The sequence below is a fragment of the Gorilla gorilla genome, chromosome 1 (assembly GCF_029281585.2).
Source record: "Gorilla gorilla gorilla isolate KB3781 chromosome 1, NHGRI_mGorGor1-v2.1_pri, whole genome shotgun sequence".
Taxonomy (NCBI): Eukaryota; Metazoa; Chordata; class Mammalia; order Primates; family Hominidae; genus Gorilla; species Gorilla gorilla.
The window spans coordinates 228,753,747-228,773,492 of record NC_073224.2 but is presented as its reverse complement, the minus strand read 5'-3'; the positions used below and the strand labels follow the sequence as shown (position 1 = coordinate 228,773,492).

At 51.1% G+C, this 19,746-nt stretch overlaps 1 protein-coding gene across 3 annotated transcripts in view; it reads left to right on the top strand.

Annotated features, from left to right (window-relative positions):
* Window positions 1-19,746, top strand: part of CLCN6 (chloride voltage-gated channel 6) — a 39,926-nt gene that overhangs the window by 18,479 nt on the left and 1,701 nt on the right. The window contains exons 9-24 of one of the 3 annotated variants that reach the window (XR_010132447.1): window positions 1,600-1,658; window positions 2,538-2,670; window positions 3,589-3,702; window positions 3,941-4,107; window positions 4,677-4,803; window positions 8,783-8,906; window positions 9,145-9,298; window positions 9,482-9,641; window positions 9,730-9,836; window positions 11,216-11,402; window positions 12,248-12,405; window positions 12,592-12,748; window positions 13,577-13,684; window positions 13,777-13,902; window positions 15,370-16,430; window positions 18,927-19,296. Coding sequence is in view for 1 of the 3 variants with exons in the window: in XM_004024655.5 (XP_004024704.1) it covers window positions 1,600-1,658; window positions 2,538-2,670; window positions 3,589-3,702; window positions 3,941-4,107; window positions 4,677-4,803; window positions 8,783-8,906; window positions 9,145-9,298; window positions 9,482-9,641; window positions 9,730-9,836; window positions 11,216-11,402; window positions 12,248-12,405; window positions 12,592-12,748; window positions 13,577-13,684; window positions 13,777-13,902; window positions 15,370-15,450 (1,962 nt within the window). In the remaining 2 variants the exon portion in view is untranslated. Of the gene's footprint in view, window positions 1-1,599; window positions 1,659-2,537; window positions 2,671-3,588; window positions 3,703-3,940; window positions 4,108-4,676; window positions 4,804-8,782; window positions 8,907-9,144; window positions 9,299-9,481; window positions 9,642-9,729; window positions 9,837-11,215; window positions 11,403-12,247; window positions 12,406-12,591; window positions 12,749-13,576; window positions 13,685-13,776; window positions 13,903-15,369; window positions 18,348-18,926; window positions 19,297-19,746 lie in introns of those variants that run through there. The other 2 variants (XM_004024655.5, XR_002002937.3) reach the window with 2 other exon arrangements.

Here is a 19,746-nt window from a genome sequence, read left to right as displayed (position 1 = left end):
GTTGAGAGGGTGTGGGCCTCTGGGCAGGCCTAGTGGGAGGTCTGTGGTTACACTGGGCCAAATCCATTGGGACACCCTGACATCACATTGGAACCTGGTGCCATTCTGGCTTCACGTGTAAACCATGTGTCTATCTCTCAGGAAAGGGCATAACTTATACTTGGAAGTTTTAATGATGCCCTACCGAGCCCTAGGAGCAAAAATGAGACATAGAGAAAAACTGTGACGTGGCGGATGAAAGTCCCTGGGTGCTTCCATAGCCATCACCAGGCGCCTCTATATAGGGTGGCTGGGTGAATCATCTCAGTGCTGCCAGATCCAAGAGGCTCGAAGCATCGACTGACATGGTTTTAGGCACAGTTCCATGCTGATTCTAGTTGGCATGGTACAGTCATAATAACTGCTGCTAATTATGGTCTGTGTGCCAGACGCCATGTATACTAACTGCTTTCTCCTTATAGCCACCTTCAATGATTCGTTGTTATTATTACCCCCATCCTCGGATGGGGAAACCGAGGCTTAGAGAGGTTGAGGTACTAGCTCGAGACCTCAAGGCTCCCATTCTTGGGGGCTACTCCAGATCCCTGGCTGCTGTTGGAGAAGTCTCAGTTCCCTGTGAGCCGTCACTCTTAGTCATTTCCCTCTCCAGTCCTGAGAAGAGGGAGTTATTGTGGTTGGGAGTCTCTGAGGTGAAGGAGGGAAGATTCTTTCGTCCAGAGCTCGTCTTTTGGTCTCTCTCCTGCTACTGCCTTGAGCACCAGATCTGGCGGAAGTGAGCCAAGGGGTGGAAGGCCAGGCGTGGAGTGGGCATCAGTGTGCACCTTTGTGGGGCAGACAGAGGACAGGCTCTGGGCCCTTCTCTTCCTGGCGCTGCTGAGCAGAGCGGACTCGGTCTTCTGCAACAGCTTCCGCGTCCCCTTCCCTCAGCTCAGCCATTTGCCTTTATTCTTTCAGACTTGTTGACTCTGCACAAAATGGGATTTCAGAAAGTCCTAGAAACACGAGGGCAGGAAAAATAAGCTCCTCCCAAGGGTGGGGGGTAATCTCCTTTTTTCCCAAGTTTTTTTTATTTTCATTTTTTGAGACGGAGTCTCACTCTGTTGCCCAGGCTGGAGTGCGATGGTGCCATCTCTGCTCACTACAGCCTCCACCTCCTGGGTTCAAGTGATTCTCCTGGCTCAGCCTTCCGAGTAGCTGGGATTACAGGCATATGTCACCACGCCTGGCTAAATTTTGTATTTTTAGTAGAGACAGGGTTTTGCCACGTTGGCCAGGCTGGTCTCCAACTCCTGACCTTAGGTAATCAGCCGTCCGCCTCGGCCTCCCAAAGTGCTGGGATTACAGGCGTGAGCCATGAGCTACCACACCCAGCCTCCTTTTTTCCCAAGTTGCTGTTCTGGACTTTCCTTCCTGCAGCACACTTACCCAGGTGTGCTCAAGCAGAGGGCCCTCCCCTGATGCCGTGGATTCCCATAGTTTCAGTCCTAGGCTGCCCCTGACCTGTGTTCTTTTTTTTTTTTTTTCCATAATTACTGGGGTACAGGTAGTATTTGGTTATATGAGTAGGCTCTTTAGTGGCTCTCTTTTCTCTTGCTTTAGTTTCAGAGCATCTCCTTACGGAAGATCCAGTTTAACTTCCCCTATTTCCGAAGCGACAGGTATGGAAAGGTTAGAAATTGGTTTTTTTTTTTTTGGAAACAACATGTTCATGCGCTGCGGGTCAGACTCGATACTTGCTCTAGCCTGGCAGTATCCCCTGCTGGGAAACCCGACTGTGGGAGAAGGGGGCGGGCTTTGAACTTTTCTTCTGGAAATAAGAAGCCAAAGCACCAGGCTGGCATCGTGACTTTTATTTTGTCATGCCATAAGGCCTAGAAGCATCTCAGGCAAATGAAGATGGTCCCAGATTAAAAACTCAACCAAGAAAGGCCACAGACAGGCATATTCTTAGGAAGGCGTTTTGTATTCCCCAGTGATTCACTTGGTCAGCCACCCTCCTGGGTCAGAAGGTACTCTTAGTAGACTTCTTAGCTCTGTATCAGATGTGTGTGTTACTGACCTGCCCGCCTCGTAAGGCTCTTTCAATCAGAGACTCAGTTTAGAGTCACGGACCACCTTCTTTTTGTATTCCTGCAAGTTCGGCACATACCCAGAAGGCACCTTGATGTTTTTACTGATGCCGGGGTTTTCTGGAAGGAAGATCCGGTGGGAACATAGTGCAGCAGTGATCGTGCCGATCTTTGATCTGCCCCCTGAGCTGGGTGCTGAGATTCTGAGATCACAGAAAACACAGAGGTCAGGGGCTCCTGTTCCCAGGCGGAGTAGCCGCCATGCTGAAAGGGACTCTGGTGCTAAGGTGTGTGGCTCTCGGGTGGACACACTCGAGGCAAAGGCTGCCTCACCAGTGACCTGCCCTTCCAGGATCCCTGCCTATTCATTCACAGGTGTGAGAAAATGTTCATGATAAGGAAGTCAGAAACCACCTTTTGTGGGCTGAGGGCTCTTTATTGGATAACCCGTCTCTTTCCTCTCCTCAGAGACAAGAGAGACTTTGTATCAGCAGGAGCGGCTGCTGGAGTTGCTGCAGCTTTCGGGGCGCCAATCGGGGGTACCTTGTTCAGTCTAGAGGAGGGTTCGTCCTTCTGGAACCAAGGGCTCACGTGGAAAGTGGTGAGGAGGACCTTCAGTGAAAGCGTTAACCACACCCCCCGAATTACACTGGGTGTCCCTTACTCGGTACATGGAATGGTAGTTTCGATGAGACTGGGGGAGTCGACTGGATCCGAAACAGCTTTCCTCTTGTGCCCATAACCTCCACACTGGACTTTCTGTACTTCTCATATCAATACCCTCCCTAACCCCAAATCAAACCGCTGTTACTTTTTTTTTTTTTTTTTTTTTTTTTTGAGATGGAGTCTTGCTCTGTTGCCCAGGCTGAAGGGCAGTGACGCGATCTCGGCTTACTGCAGCCTCTGCCTCCTGGATTCAAGCGATTCTCCTGCCTCAGCCTTATGAGTAGCTGGGATTATAGGCACGTGCCACCGCATCCAGCTAATTTTTGTATTTTTAGTAGAGATGGGGTTTCACCACGTTGGCAAGGCTGGTCTTGAACTCCTGACATCAGGTGATCCACCCGCCTTGGCTTCCCAAAGTGTTGGGATTACAGGCGTGAGCCACCACGCCAGGCTTTGTTATCCTTTGTTGATGAACCACCTGACATGAAAATGTGAAACTGGCTGTTGTCATAAAGCAGGAAGTGATGGGGCTTGGACTGGAGCCGGTCTCCTCCCTCAGAGCAGGCTGTCCTTCCCTTTGCATTGATCCTTCCTTTTGGTGCAAGGTCTGGTCTGTAAAGGCTGTAAATAGGCTCTCATAGTAGAGTAGGCTGCTGGAATGGAAACTTCTTAAAGCCCAATCTAGAGTTGGTCATACCTGGGGTGTATCTACTGTAAGGGTGACTAGATCTCTGTACCCGGATGTGGATTCCGGAGGTCTCTGCGTAGAGCAGTGGGTACCAGGAGGAAGGGTTGGGAGAGAGTAGGACATGCCACTCCTGAACCTTCTTGTCTTTTGTCACCTCTCCCCTAGCTCTTTTGTTCCATGTCTGCCACCTTCACCCTCAACTTCTTCCGTTCTGGGATTCAGTTTGGAAGCTGGGGTTCCTTCCAGCTCCCTGGATTGCTGAACTTTGGCGAGTTTAAGGTATGTTTTGTCCTTTCCCCAAGGATTTTTAATTTGACCCATGAAAATTTCCTCTCAAGTGAAGGACCAGAGAGAAATGAGCAGAGGGCTAGGTACAACTTCCAGGGGCACATCTCGCCCATTAGCCTCTGCCGTGCGGGAAAGCAGCCCCACTCTTGCTTCTGTCTTCTCTTCTGTCTCTTCCGGTTCTCATGGCTGCTATGGTTTTTCTCTCCCTCTCCCTTTCCCCTTCTCTCAGTGCTCTGACTCTGATAAAAAATGTCATCTCTGGACAGCTATGGATTTGGGTTTCTTCGTCGTGATGGGGGTCATTGGGGGCCTCCTGGGAGCCACATTCAACTGTCTGAACAAGAGGCTTGCAAAGTACCGTATGCGAAACGTGCACCCGAAACCTAAGCTCGTCAGGTATCTGCACAGTCGCCTCCCCCCCACTTGCTGCGGCTCCCTGAGCTTGGTGTGGGCCACGCCATCTCTCCCGAGGAGCAGACCCTGCCTCCACGGCTTTGATTTCTCATCTAAGACTGAGAATCTAAACACGGCCATGCATCTTCCCTACTTGACAGGCCAAAGGGCTGAGCCAGCTTAATTGATGTCAGAGTTGCTGGTTGACTCCCTGCCTGTCCTGACTTGGCCACTCGGACACATGACAAGGTTAGAAGGGTCACCGTGGCCCTGTCGAGCAGCTTGCTCTCAGGAGGCTTCTCGCCCCAGGACTTATTATAATGGAAAGCCATTCATTCCTTGGAGAGAGATGATGTGGACGTAGCAGCCCACTTTAACTGTCCACTTTTTACAAACAAATTGCTGGAATACAGCAAATCACGGATCAATTCTGCACACATGTTGACTGACCAGGGGCTGCTGTGAATGCTGTTTGGAGAAATCGGGGCTGGGGGTAGGCAGGGTTATGTTTTGAATTCCTGAGACCAGAGCTTCTTTCTGTGGCGTTATAACAGCTGTGCTTTGCCTCCTAGAGTCTTAGAGAGCCTCCTTGTGTCTCTGGTAACCACCGTGGTGGTGTTTGTGGCCTCGATGGTGTTAGGAGAATGCCGACAGATGTCCTCTTCGAGTCAAATCGGTAATGACTCATTCCAGCTCCAGGTAACCCCAGTGCACCTGCTACCTTTATCCCATACCACGAGGAAGAATCCAGAAATGTATGACCTTCCTCTGTTGAGAACTAATAGATGTGTTGGGTTCATCCTTCCACACCCATTACCCGAGCGTTGAGAGATATGGGAATCTGTAGTCGTCTTTTTACCTCAGAGAAAGTGCACACCACATGCCCTCTGTCTTTGCCACTTCTGTGAACAACCCTGGCGTCACAGAGGGGAACCTGGGAACAACCCTGGCGTCACAGAGGGGAACTCCTCTCTGTTGAGCAACACTTATGGGAAACAGACACTTGGAAAGTTGACAGCAAGGTGCTTTCTGAGCCCCAGTTACTCTTCCACCTCCCCTTGCCTGAAGGGGCCACAGCCCAGAGGCTCAGCACCCACCTCATGGCCTCTGTGACTATGACAGTCACTCTTGAGAGGAAGAAATGTCTGTGTCAGGGCAAGGAGGCTTCTCTCTTCCCAGCATCCTCTGCCTCTTCCCGGCGTTGGGTCCTTTGTGGGTGCGCCACCCTCCTGCACTCCTCCTTTTCCCTTCTTGGGGGGCGCGATATTTTCCAGAGGCTTCCCCTGAGGAGTCCCATGAGGTAGTCCGTGGAGCCTACTCCACGCTGTGTTCTTTCGGTCCAACCCGGAGGCTCTGAGAGCTATACCTGTGGTTCAGTGAGTCAGCCAGATGTGTGATTCCAGCCCTTGGCTGCAGACATGTGAGCATTCTCTTAAGTGCAGTCGGCCATCCACATTTGTGGGTCCTGCATCCGTGGAATTACATAGGGTCAACCAACTGTGGAGCAAATATATTCAGGATGCAAAACATAAAAAAGAACAAGACAACAGTAAAAAATAATGCAAATAAAAAACAGTACAGTGTAACAATTATTTACATAGCATTTACATTGTATTAGGGTATTATAAATAATCTAGAGATGATTTAAAAGTATGTAGGAGGACCTACATAGGTTATATGCAAATATACACCATTTTATATCTGGGACTTGAGCATCCCTGGATTTTGGTATCCATCGGGATCCTGGACCCTATCCCTGGTGAATACTGAGGAACAACTGTACTCTTTTCTTGTTGCTTCTCTGTAACCACTTGAATCTCTCAGATCCCCATTGGGGCCTTTGTCTTGGAGGACAGCCTCTTCAGTGTCCCCAGTTATATGTATATATTATATATATATACACACACACACACACTATATATATATATATACACACACACACACACACACACACTATATATACACACACACACACACACACATTATATATTTCTGTTTGTTTGTTTTGTTTTGTTTTTTTGAGACGGAATCTTACTCTGTTACCCAGGCTGGAGTGCAGTGGCGCGATCTTGGCCCACTGCAACTTCTGCCTCCCAAGTTCAAGTGATTCTCCTGCCTCAGCCTCCCGAGTAACTGGGATTACAGGCACCCACCACCATGCCCAGCTAATTTTGTATTTTTAATAGAGACGGTGTTTCACCATGTTGGCCGGGCTGGTCTCGAACTCCTGACCTCAAGTGATCCACCCGTCTCGGCCTCCCAAATTGCTAGGATTACAGATGTGAGTCACCACGCCCAGCCTGGTTTATATATATATGTTTTTTGTTTTTTGTTTTTTTTGGCAAAGTCTCACTCTGTTGCCCAAGCTGGAGTGGAGTGGCAAGATCTCGGCTCACTGCAAACTCCACCTCCTGGGTTCAAGCGATTCTCCTGCCTCAGCCTCCCAAGTAGCTGGGACTTCAGGCACGCACCACCATGCCCAGATAATTTTTGTATTTCTAGTAGAGACGGAGTTTCACTATTTTGGCTGGGCTTGTTTTGAACTCCTGACCTCGTGATCCGCCCACCTCGGCCTCCCAAAGTGCTGGGATTGCAGGCGTGAGCCACCGTGTCCAGCTGGTTTATATATTTTTAAAGCGTTGAGGGAAAAAAAAAGAATATGCCGCAGAGACTGTATGTCACTGGCAAATTCTAAAATATTTACTGTCTGGCTCTTTATGGAAAAGTTTGCCGACCCGTTACTAGTTATTCCCAAGCCTAGCTCATTACCAGACAGATACCTTGATGCGTGTGATTTAAAGCATACAAAAAACGATTCTGTTGTCAAATGGGCTAGGAATTAAATATGCTTCTTTATCTTTTTAGAGACAGGATCTCACTCTGTCACCCAGGCTGGAGTACGGTGGTGTGATCATAGCTTATTGTAACCTCAAACTCCTGGGCTCAAGCGATCCTCCCATCTCAGCCTCCCAAGTAGCTGGGACTACAGGTGCATGCCACCACATCCAGCTTATTTTTATAGAGACAGGATCTCATTATATTGCCCAGGCTGGTCTCGAACTTCTGGCCTAAAACGATCTCCTGTTTTAGGAGTGCTAGGATTATAGACGCAAGCCACAGCACCCAACCTAAATACGTTCCTTTAGTGCAGAACTTCTAGGGCCTTATTCCCATAAGTCTTATAAATGTTTGGTGTCTTTATTGTGTACCAGATATTCCACTGAGTACTTTATATGATTTCATTTAATCCTTATCAGCACTGTGCTTGCTGGCCAGTAGCTGTGCCCCCATTTTACAGCTAAGGAAGCTGAGGCACAGTGTGGTCTTGACCAAAAACCTTTAGCTAGTCATATATAGTGAGAGGGTAGGTGTTGTTACCATTTTATAGGTGAGGAAACTCACAAAATGAAATATCCTTCTCAACGTCACTAGAGAGTGGCAGAGTTTAGAGACAAAGCCATCTGATTTTGGAGCCTGCGCTCAGCTTTTAGCAGACACACTGATTTCCAAGAATTGCTAGGATGTTTCTCAATGCAGTTGAACACAGGACTCTCTGGAAAGCCTTCAGGACTGAACTTCCTCCAGACAGTTTGGGAAACACTGCATGTGTCTATTATGAAGCCATCAGCTGAGCTCATCCCCCGTGCACTCCACAATGCTGAGGCTCTGCACATGGCTCGCCAGTGCCAGGTGCTGCCAGTCAGCAGTGCCGTGCTGTTTCCACAGCAGCCTGCATACGTCTATATTGCCCAGCCCGTTTCACCTGGCGGGGTCACACAAACCACCCCCTGGTATTGTTAGCACGTCCACATAATGGCATCTTCACAGCTGTGTCATCCAGAAGAAACCCATAGCCTTGATTAACCTTTGTAATAAGACTCCCTATTTGCATGCACAGTGATAGGTGTGAAGTACAACCTTGTACTGTTGTACACTGTCAACTAGAAAATAAAACAGCACACTTGAAACACCCTTGCCCTCTAGCAAAGATCCCATCTTCCCACACAGAATGATGGCAAGAAAATGAGGTCTAAAATGTGTAGAAGTAGTAGAAGAAATAATCTCTTTTTCTGTTTGGGTTTTGTTCCCCAGATGGGGTTTAGAAGGAGAGGCAGCCTGGAGGACTGGGTCTGCTCTCCGGGCATTATGGAGGTGGGTTTTCTTTTGCAGCAAATTCAGGCGCTTTTTTTTTTTTTTGTAGCAAATTGCAGCAAAATCAAAGGCTTTTTCTATTTGGAACCAGAGTTGGGGCTTTCGGTCAAGTGGTGCCCTGGATTTTCCTCCCCAGATACCTGTCAACTCCCAGTCACTTGCTCTCACCTGCCTCATCTTTCCCCAGTCCTAGGGCTCTCAGGCCAGGCTTCTAGCAGCATCACTTAGAAAGTTAGCACCGGGAGAGGAAGCAGAACCAAATTCACGGTGAATCACGGCCATAGTGACATTTTCATCATGAGTGTGGATGAACAAAAGGCCCTCATCCCGATTCTTTCATCTGTACATTCAGAATGTAAAGAATACACTTGCCCGCGTGGCTGCCGTTGGTAGAGGTCAGTTTTTGGCCTGTTTGATTGATGGGGAAAGCTGTGCAGCCACCTGTTTTGGACTCGGCTGGAGACATCCCACTTGAAGACTCAAAGTCAGGTGTCCTTGTACTGATTTTCTGATTCCTTCTTCTTAGGTCACAGAAGATGTGAATTCAAGTATCAAGACATTTTTTTGTCCCAATGATACCTACAATGACATGGCCACACTCTTCTTCAACCCGCAGGAGTCTGCCATCCTCCAGCTCTTCCACCAGGATGGTGAGTGTCTGCACTGCAGCCCAATCGTGGGTGATTGGTGTCATCTCAGACACAGCCAGGCTTGCCCTTCATTCCAAGCAAGACCAGGACTTCTTTGTAACGCCCACCCAGACAAAAGATTGGTTTCTGCCTCCAATGTTGGAAGAGGAACTGGTATGGGGTGTGGTCGGGCCCGGTAGGTCTACTGGGCCTTGGCAGGCATCCGGTAGTGGGACTCAGGTTGGCTCTTCCCTTGCAGGTACTTTCAGCCCCGTCACTCTGGCCTTGTTCTTCGTTCTCTATTTCTTGCTTGCATGTTGGACTTACGGCATTTCTGTTCCAAGTGGCCTTTTTGTGCCTTCTCTGCTGTGTGGAGCTGCTTTTGGACGTTTAGTTGCCAATGTCCTAAAAAGGTACTCTGTGTGTGTGCGTGTGTGCATGTGCATGTGTGTACACGTGTGTGCGTGTGCGTGCGTTCATGTGTCTGTGCCCATGCATGCACATATGTGCATAGGCACAAGAATATGAGCTGTAGGTCCTCCCCACAGCCTATCAGTGTGGTTCAAAGCCGTGTTCTCGGTGTTTTCCTTCACTAGCTACATTGGATTGGGCCACATCTATTCGGGGACCTTTGCCCTGATTGGTGCAGCGGCTTTCTTGGGCGGGGTGGTCCGCATGACCATCAGCCTCACGGTCATCCTGATCGAGTCCACCAATGAGATCACCTACGGGCTCCCCATCATGGTCACACTGATGGTGAGCACACTCCCTCCAGGCCCCTGTCAGGCTCAGGGCCACGTTCGCCCCACAGGACCTATTTTTAGGTCTTTGCTTTGTGTTTCAGGTGGCCAAATGGACAGGGGACTTTTTCAATAAGGGCATTTATGATATCCACGTGGGCCTGCGAGGCGTGCCGCTTCTGGAATGGGAGACAGAGGTGGAAATGGACAAGTAAGGCCATGATTTTGCTCATGTCCTAGTTTCAGAATGTATAAGCTCTGAGGCCTAAGGAATGTTGTTATTAGGGTAGGAAACAGTAACTCACTTTTCTTGGGCTGAAAGAAGCAACACACCCATTCCTGAGCATGTGTGAGAATGTGGAGCAGCCCATGGGCTGGGGGCTGCGGGGGCAGGGCAGGGGACACGGGCACTGTGGGACTGCAGTGGGCAGGGCCTCTTCATGATGGTTTGACTCCCATGGCATTCTGGTTAGATATGAGGTGAGGTCTCTGGATCAAGTTCGTGATGTGATTGAATGTTTAAGGGTATGCCAAGCCCCAGGAGTGAGAATAGCCTGTTTCACATGTGCCCACCAGAATGCCCTACTGCCAGCCGGGATTGTTCTGGGCATAATCACCTCATAACCCACCTGCTAATCCACAGGTACCTGGGCTTCCTGTGTCTAGATAGCAGGCAAGGCCCTTACAGGCTAACACGGGGGCCAGCAAGCCGTTTCTGTGGAGGGCCAGACAGGAGTTTATTTTCAACTTTCTGGGCCGTATGGTCTGTGTCACGACTACTCGACTCTGTCATTGCAGCAGGAAAGCAGTAAGCGTGACGGACTTGATCGGTGGGCTACAGTTTGCTGTGCCCTGATCTAAAGGGGGACCCAAGTGCTGTGTTTATTTTATTATTATTGTTTTTCTTTTTTGGGACAGGATCTCACTCTGTCGCCTAGGCTGGAGTAGGGTGGCATGATTATAGCTCACTGCAACCTATGCCTCCCAGGCTCAAGCGATCCTCCCACCTCAGCCTCCTGAGTAGCTGGGATCACAGGCGCGTGCCACCACACCTGGCTAATTTTTAACATTTTTTTTATAGAAATGGGGTTTTGCTGTGTTGCCCAGGCTGGTTTTGAACTCCTGGGCTCAAGCAATCCACTGGCCTCGGCCTCCCAAAGTGCTGGGATTACATGCGTGAGCCGCTGCGCCCAGCCCACCCATTTACCCAGTTGTGGTAAATGCTGTAGCACAATTAGCGGTTCAGGGGTAGTATGTGGAGCGTGCTGCAGGGCACCGAGGAGGGCGTGGCCAGCCCCTGGACCAGCAGCCAGGGCTTCCTGGTGAGGGGATGTTGCTGTTGAGCTGAGGGATGAGCCCAAGCCCATCAGCCTGGCACAGCAGGGAACGACATTCCAGGTGCGGGAACAGCATGTGTCGGGGGATAGAAGTACAAAGGAATGCATCGGGTTTGAGGGAGAGCTGGGGCAGTTCAGAAGAGAGCCCCCCTCCCCGCCCGTGGTCTGAGCAGGGCTGGAGAGCCAGCACAGCTTGCTCCCAGGGGCCTGCGGGCACTGTCATGAGGCTAGATGACTTGCCCTCCTCCCCTAGGCTGAGAGCCAGTGACATCATGGAGCCCAACCTGACCTACGTCTACCCGCACACCCGCATCCAGTCTCTGGTGAGCATCCTGCGCACCACGGTCCACCACGCCTTCCCGGTGGTCACAGAGAACCGCGGTAACGAGAAGGAGTTCATGAAGGGCAACCAGCTCATCAGCAACAACATCAAGTTCAAGGTAAAGAAAACGGCATGAGAGGAAAGGCAGGTGAGAGACAAGCGGTCCCATCTCACACGGCTTAGTGCTTTGCCCACCCCTGGCTGGGGTGGACTTACCGGCTCTCAGGGGAAGTTGGCACTGTTCTCATCACACGCGACAGGGAGAGTAGATTTGACAGCAGGGGCAGCTTTATCAGGCCGTGAAGATGTGTGTGCGTTCTTGCCGCAATGAGCATGTGGACAGATCTGTTTTTCAAGTCAGCAGCTTTCATGGTTTATTTACTGTGTGAGAGTATCAGGGAGAGTTCTAGAGATGCCAGCAACAGAAATGGACTTCGACCTCCTTAAGAAAGAGAAAGAAATCCACAGGAAAGCTCAGGACAGCTGGGAAAGCTGAAGGACCAGAACCGTGTGCTGTGGGGAGCAGTGCAGGGTCTAGCAGACATCCCTTGGGTACCAGGAGGAAGGAGCACTGACCCTGGGTTCCTCCTGATTCCGATTCAGAATCCAGGGAGAGGGGGTATCCTGTTGCCTCACTTGGATCGTGTGCCACTCCTTGGCTTTGGGGGCAGGCACGTTGATTGACAATTCTATCAAGACAGGATGTAGGAGATGGCTTGTTCCCCTCTGGAGAATCAAGCTGCTCTTCCCAGATTAAAGGAAACCACAGAAGCTGCAGCCAGGTCCTAGGGTTCGGGCTCCTTTGAACCACCAGCCTGAACCACTCTTTTGAACCTCAGCCCCTTTAAGTTCCTGCGTCCGGATGTGCCTCTGACCCTCCCTGTCACCCAAATCCTTAAGCTCCATCAGTACTGCTGTGTTCATTTGCCCATGCACAGTAGCCTGTGGCCTCCCCACCCACAGAAATCCAGCATCCTCACCCGGGCCGGCGAGCAGCGCAAACGGAGCCAGTCCATGAAGTCCTACCCGTCCAGCGAGCTACGGAACATGTGTGATGAGCACATCGCCTCGGAGGAGCCAGCCGAGAAGGAGGACCTCCTGCAGCAGATGCTGGAAAGGAGGTGAGAGCCTGGCGGGGCCCCCACTGCCCGCAGGGCTACACGGCGGTGGGGTCAGCCCTTGGCTCAGATGTTGTGAGGTGGCTCCTGAGTTTCCTGGGAAAGTTGGATGGGGAGCGGGCTGGGAACATGAATCAGAAGCGCTCCCGCTGAGGGTATCCCAGGCAGCATCTGGTTTTTGTGTAACAGATACACTCCCTACCCCAACCTATACCCTGACCAGTCCCCAAGTGAAGACTGGACCATGGAGGAGCGGTTCCGCCCTCTGACCTTCCACGGCCTGATCCTTCGGTCGCAGCTTGTCACCCTGCTTGTCCGAGGAGTTTGTTACTCTGAAAGCCAGTCGGTAAGTCTCTCCGAGGCAGAAATCAGCCAGGCCAGGCCTGACGAAGCTCGAGGGGTTGGGCGCTGCCCGGCGGGCCGTGAACAGTGCCATAGGGAAAGCTGAACGCAAGGCGAGAAGTGCAGAGTGGACTTAGGGGAGGAGTTGCCACAGCCGGGTGGTGAGAAGCAAAAGCGGTTTATTCCTTCATAGTTCAAGGCCAGAAGTACAAAATCCAGGTGTCACCAGGGCAGCGCTCCCTGGCTCTGGTGCTGTCCTTGCCCCTTCCTAGCTCGTGGGAGTTGCCTGCAGACCTTGGTGCTCCTGACTGTGAACACAGCCCCCATCCTCGCCACTGTCATCACACGGCGTTCTCCTGTGTCATCTTCTCTCCTTTCCCTAAGGATGCTTGTCACCAGATTTGGGGCCCGCCCTAATCCAGCATGGGTTCATCTGAACTCGGTCACATCTGCAGAGACCTTGTTTCCAGAAAGGTCGCATTCATAGGTACTAGGGCTTAGGACTTGGCCATGTCTTTTGGTGGGGGGACACATTCACCCCCCAGCCACTTTACTTAGTGCTTTCTCAAACTTCCAAATAAGCCATTTGCATCTCATGAATCAGGAAGAAAGGGAGTGCAGACAGATCAGGGGACTTGCCCAGGGTGCCACAGCTAGGACTTGGCCAAGGACTCAGTTTGACTGGTGAGCTCTCACTCTGGAGCGCCTTGCTGCACCGCCTGCCTCAGCAACCTGGAGCTGGGCATATTCAGGCATCAAGGGGAGGGGCTCTAAGGTGACCCTGCTGGCCACTGCTGCCTGAGCACGGACAGTGTCTGGGTTGGAATTGCAGAGCGCCAGCCAGCCGCGCCTCTCCTATGCCGAGATGGCCGAGGACTACCCGCGGTACCCCGACATCCACGACCTGGACCTGACCTTGCTCAACCCGCGCATGATCGTGGTGAGAAGGGCTGCCCCGGCCTGTCCCATGCAGAGCTACTTCTTCGTGCCGTTGGCGTCTCAGGCAGTCAGTGACACATGGTCTCTTTGCAGGATGTCACCCCATACATGAACCCTTCACCTTTCACCGTCTCGCCCAACACCCACGTCTCCCAAGTCTTCAACCTGTTCAGAACGATGGGCCTGCGTCACCTGCCCGTGGTGAACGCTGTAGGAGAGGTGAGCGAGGCCCCGGCCCTGCCCCCAGCTTTGAGAGAGGATCCCCCAGCCAGGTGCTGTTTGTGCACCCAGGCTTCTCACCAGAAACGTAGGCATCCCACCAGGAGGGGAGAGGGTGGCCCAACTCTAGCTTTGAACCCTGCTTGGCTTCCGTGCACTCGGGACCCTTTCCCCTGCCTGCCAGCAGATGGCACCAGCGTCCCACTGGCTGTCCTTTCCAGCCAGAGCTGCGCCTCTACCAGGCTGTGTCTTCCTCCTGAAATGTTGCTCTTCACTCCGTACCACTGGTGTTCCTTGGTTCTCCACCTGCGTGAGGATTTGCGCATTAGATGAGAGAATTTCAAGCAAAATACTTTGAGTTTTACAAAGATATAAAACACCTAGTAATTATTGCTGCAGACTTTCCTTTTTTTCTTCTTTTTAGAACTTCATTATTTTCTTATTACACAAATATTATTTCATTGTAGGAAAATACAAAAACACATATGAGCAAAAAACAAGCAAAAACCAAACCCTCGTCCCTACCCTGTCGCGGTAGCCCTGGTAACTTTTCAAGGCCACCCTCTCAGTCTTTTGTTGTTGTTGCTGTTGTTGTTGTTTTGAGACAGGGTCTCACTCTGTCACCCAGGCTGGAGTGCAGTGGCAAGATCTCGGCTCACTGCAGCCTCGACCTTCCAGGCTCAAGCAGTCCTCCCACCTCAGCCTCCTGAGTAGCTGGGACCACAGGCATGCGCCACTATGCCCAGCTAGTTTTTGTATTTATGGTAGAGACAGGGTTTCGCCATGTTGCCCAGGCTGGTCTTGAACTCCTGAACTCAAGTGATTCACCTGCCTTGGCCTCCCAAAGTGCTGGGATTACAGGCGTGAGCCACTGCACCCGGCCTCAGTCTTTTCTTCTACGCGGCACAACCCTGGCATGCATAGTGCGTACTTACACAGGTTTTGTTGCAGTAGGTTAACTTATGTCCCTTGAAATGTAATTGCCAACTACACTGACAGAGTCCTAACATAGTTTATGACGTGGCTTTGGAGTTCCCAACAACAGTGACACGTGGGAACCACTGTAACGACCTGTAACAAATGACTCCCATAGGTCACTTTGCAAGGTGGTGAGTATGAGGCGTGGCAGGGGTCATAATCTCAGGATACTTCAAGGGCCCCACCGCTTGCACATCTGTGAAGCAGGCTGGTCATGATGGGAGTTGAGCGCTGAGCATGTGCCCTGTGGAAGGACATTTTAGTTCAGATGCCAGCTGGCCCAAGCCCTTTTTGGAGCTAACCTTGTCCTCTCGGCCTCCAATGTGTGAGCCCTCGTTATCTGTTTATCCCAATCAAGCTGTGTCTGGCTCTGCACTATCCAGGCCTCCACATTCTGTGACAAACTAACAGGGCCAGTTCCTGTCACTCCTGTTCTCGCCAGCGGGTTTTACCCTGAAGGTGACTCAGGCCTTCTTCTCTTTGCCCTAGATCGTGGGGATCATCACACGGCACAACCTCACCTATGAATTTCTGCAGGCCCGGCTGAGGCAGCACTACCAGACCATCTGACAGCCCAGCCCACCCTCTCCCGGTGCTGCCTGGGGAGGCAAATCATGCTCACTCTGGCTGGCACAGCTGGCTGGGGCTGTTCCGGGGCATGGAAGATTCCCAGTCACCCACTCACTCAGAAAGCCGGGAGTCATCGGACACCTTGCTGGTCAGAGGTCCTGGGGGTGGTTTTGAACCATCAGAGCTTGCACTTTTCTGACTTCCCCAGCGAGGATCTTCCCACTTCCTGCTCCCTGTGTTCCCACCCTCCAGTGTTGGCACAGGCCCACCCCTGGCTCCTCCAGAGCCAGAAGCAGAGGTAGAATCAGGCGGGCCCCGGGCTGCACTCCGAGCAGTGTTCCTGGCCATCTTTGCTACTTTCCTAGAGAACCCGGCTGTTGCCTTAAATGTGTGAGAGGGACTTGGCCAAGGCAAAAGCTGGGGAGATGCCAGTGACAACATTCAGTTCATGACTAGATTTAGGAATTGGGCACTGAGAAAATTCTCCATATTTCAGAGAGGCCTTCCCTTATTTGGGACTCCTAACACGGTATCCTCGCTAGTTTGTTTTAAGGGAAACACTACTCCTGGGTGTGAGCAGAGGCTCTGGTCTTGCCCTGTGGTTTGACTCTCCTTAGAACCACCGCCCACCAGAAACACAAAGGATTAAAATCACACTAATAACCCCTGGATGGTCAATCTGATAATAGGATCAGATTTACGTCTACCCTAATTCTTAACATTGCAGCTTTCTCTCCATCTGCAGATTATTCCCAGTCTCCCAGTAACACGTTTCTACACAGATCCTTTTCATTTCCTTAAGTTTTGATCTCCGTCTTCCTGATGAAGCAGGCAGAGCTCAGAGGATCTTGGCATCACCCACCAAAGTTAGCTGAAAGCCGGGCACTCCTAGATAAAGCAGCTTCACTCAACTCTGGGGAATGCTACCATTTTTTTTCAAGGTAGAAAGGAAGCACTTCTGAGCCAGTGACCACTGAAAGGTATGTGCTATGATAAAGCAGATGGCCTATTTGAGGAAGAGGGTGTCTGCCCTTCACAAACACCTCTCTCTCCCCTGCACTAGCTGTCCCAAGCTTACATACAGAGGCCCTTCAGGAGGGCCTCCTGTGCCGCAGGGAGGGTGCGTGGGGAAGATGCTTCCTGCCAGCATGTGCCTGAAGGTTTCACATGAAGCATGGGAAGCACACCCTGTCGTTCAGTGACGTCATTCTTCTCCAGGCTGGCCCGCCCCCTCTGACTAGGCACCCAAAGTGAGCATCTGGGCATTGGGCATTCGCGCTTATCTTCCCCCACCTTCTACATGGTATCAGTCCCAGCAGGCATCCCTGGGGCAGACGTGCTTTGGCTCAAGATGGCCTTCATTTACGTTTAGTTTTTTTTAAAACCGTGGAGGTTGCCCACGGGCCTCGGCACCTGGCCCTGGCAGCACAGCTCTCAGGCCCAGCCCTGGGCGACCTCCTTGGCCAAGTCTGCTTTTCACCCTGGGGTGAGCATCAGTCCTGGCTCTGCTGGTCCAGATCTTGCGCTCAGCACACTCTAGGGAATAATTCCACTCCAGAGATGGGGCTGCTTCGAGGTCTTTTCTAGCTGATTATGGCCCCTCCATTTTCCCCATTTTCTTATCTCCCTGACCAAAATTGCTTTGACTTCTAAATGTTTCTGCTTCCCAGAATGCACTCAACTTATGAAATGGGGATAATACTCCCAGGAAATAGCGCAGGACATCACAAGGACCAAAAAGGCAATTGTTATTTAAATGTTACTGTTTGGCCAGCTGCTGCTGTGTTTTATGGCAGTGTTCAGAGCTTGATCACGTTATTTCTTCCTTTTATTAAGAAGGAAGCCAATTGTCCAAGTCAGGAGAATGGTGTGATCACCTGTCACAGACACTTCGTCCCCTCTCCCCGCCCCTTCCCGGAGCTGGCAGAGCTAACGCCCTGCAGGAGGACCCCGGCCTCTCGAGGGCTGGATCAGCAGCCGCCTGCCCTGAGGCTGCCCCGGTGAATGTTATTGGAATTCATCCCTCGTGCACATCCTGTTGTGTTTAAGTCACCAGATATTTTGTTCCCATCAGTTTAGCCCAGAGATAGACAGTAGAATGCAAGTACCTCCCTCCCCTAAACTGACTGGACGGCCGCCAAGGAGGCCCCAAACCCAGGCCCCATGCAAAGGCACGTGGTTTCCTTTTCTCCTCTCTCTGCATCTGCCCTTTCCAGATAAGCCCAAAGACAGCAACTTCTCCACTCATGACAAATCAACTGTGAGCCTCCTTCCATTTCTGTCCATTAGAAACCAGCCTTTTCAGCATCTCACCCATTAGCAGCCCCATCACCCAGTGATCAGGCGCCTCAGTAAAGCAGATCTGTGGATGGGGAGCCTACGGGTGGCAAGAGGTGGTGTTTTGTGTTTCATCTCCAGCTTGGTGTTCCATGGCCCCTAGGCGAGGTGATCAGGGAGTGGGGCCAATGGGCCCCCGGCCCTGGCTTTGGGACCTTGTGCTGAGGGATGATTTGCTCCTGACCTTGATTAACTTAATAGTTCCCAGCTGGAAGGGACACTTTCAGGACCCAGTCCACTGTATGGCATTTGTGATGCAGAATTATGCACTGACATGACCCTGGGTGACAGGAAAGCCTTTCCAGAGGCCCAAGGTGGCCTCGCCAGCCGTGCAGTATTGATGTGCAGTATTGCACCACAGCTCTGCGGACCTTGGCCATTGCCGCAGTCGCAGCTTCCTTTTTTCTGTTTGCACTGTTTGTTTGTATGATGTTAGCTAATTCCACTGTGTATATAAATTGTATTTTTTTTAATTTGTAAAATGCTATTTTTATTTGAACCTTTGGAACTTGGGAGTTCTCATTGTAACCCTAACATGTGAGAATAAAATGTCTTCTGTCTCCTCTGTCTCCTTTAGCCTTTTGTCTCCATGCTGCTTTCCTTCTTTCTTTCTTTCTTTTTTTGAGACAGAGTCTCGCTGTCACCCAGGCTGGAGTGCAGTGGCGCCATCTCGGCTCACTGCAAGCTCCGCCTCCCAGGTTCACGCCATTCTCCTGCCTCAGCCTCCCAAGTAGCTGGGACTACAGGCGCCCACCACCATGCCTGGCTAAATTTTTGTATTTTTGGTAGAGATGGGGTTTCACCGTGTTAGCCAGGATGGTCTCAATCTCCTGACCTCATGATCCTACCCGCCTCGGCCTCCCAAAGTGCTGGGATTACAGGTGTGAGCCACCACACCCGGCCCTGCTGCTCTTTCTTTCAAGGGATACTTGCTTTTTATTTTACTCCCCCTCTTTCTGATGTGTGGAAATTACACTAGGACGTAGTTTTAGAGTCTCAGAGCTCTCCCTATGCAGCTGGGCAGTGGGGCTCTTCGTTCTTGCAGGTCCACTTCTCTGTATTAGACAGTGACCTTAATAAGAACAGATTTCATCCTGTGGATCTTAGCAGAGGTCACCGTTGTCTGTTTCTTCCTTCAGATGAACACTCTTCCTGATCCTCTCCTCTAGAATTCATCTCCTCCTGCTAGCAGCCGCGTCCTGGAGGAGCAGCGGATGGGGAATCCATTCTGTTTCTTCCTGGTGTTTAGGAAGTTGCCCCACAAACAGATTGCCCCGATGTCCAACCAGAAGAAGTGAAACTGCTGCTGGGTCTGGAGAGGTGAAGACCCGTGGCCAGCTTCTGTTGTTGCCATCTGCCATTGCTTTTTGTTCGCTTGCTTTTGGTTTTGCAAGAAGCGCTGCCTCTGTCTCTGATCTGCTTCAAATCATCATTCCATCAGTGACAGAAGTGGCCGTTCCATCAGTGGTCACAGCCAGTTCAGCTCCTGCATCCATCCTCAAGTGTTCTGTAAGTCCCAGGGGCATTTTCTGCCTTGTGTTTTTGTCATTTTTCAGTCAGTTCCATTCAATGAGAACTCCCTGTGTTACGGTGACACCTTGAGAATGGGCTACTTCCCCTCCTAGCAACCCGCAACACCATCCCAGACCTCAGGAGCCAGGTTTGGGCCAGTGCTGTCTCCTGTCGCTCTTACTTTCATCCTTGTCATTCTCTACCCCCTGGTTTTCCTGGTATTTAAAGTCCAGGTAGAGAAGATTTTGACTGGAGGTGGTTAGATGAGGCTCTCCCCCCACCTCCACCCCCTGCCATCAGTTCACTGGGAGCCTCCCCCTTTCCTCCGCAAGGAGCAAGTTACTACTTCATTTCCTCTTTTCCCAATTTCTGGACAAGACCAAGGCAATTTGACCAACATTTATGGGGCATCAACTCTGAGAGTGCCGAAGGGGCATTTGCCCTCAA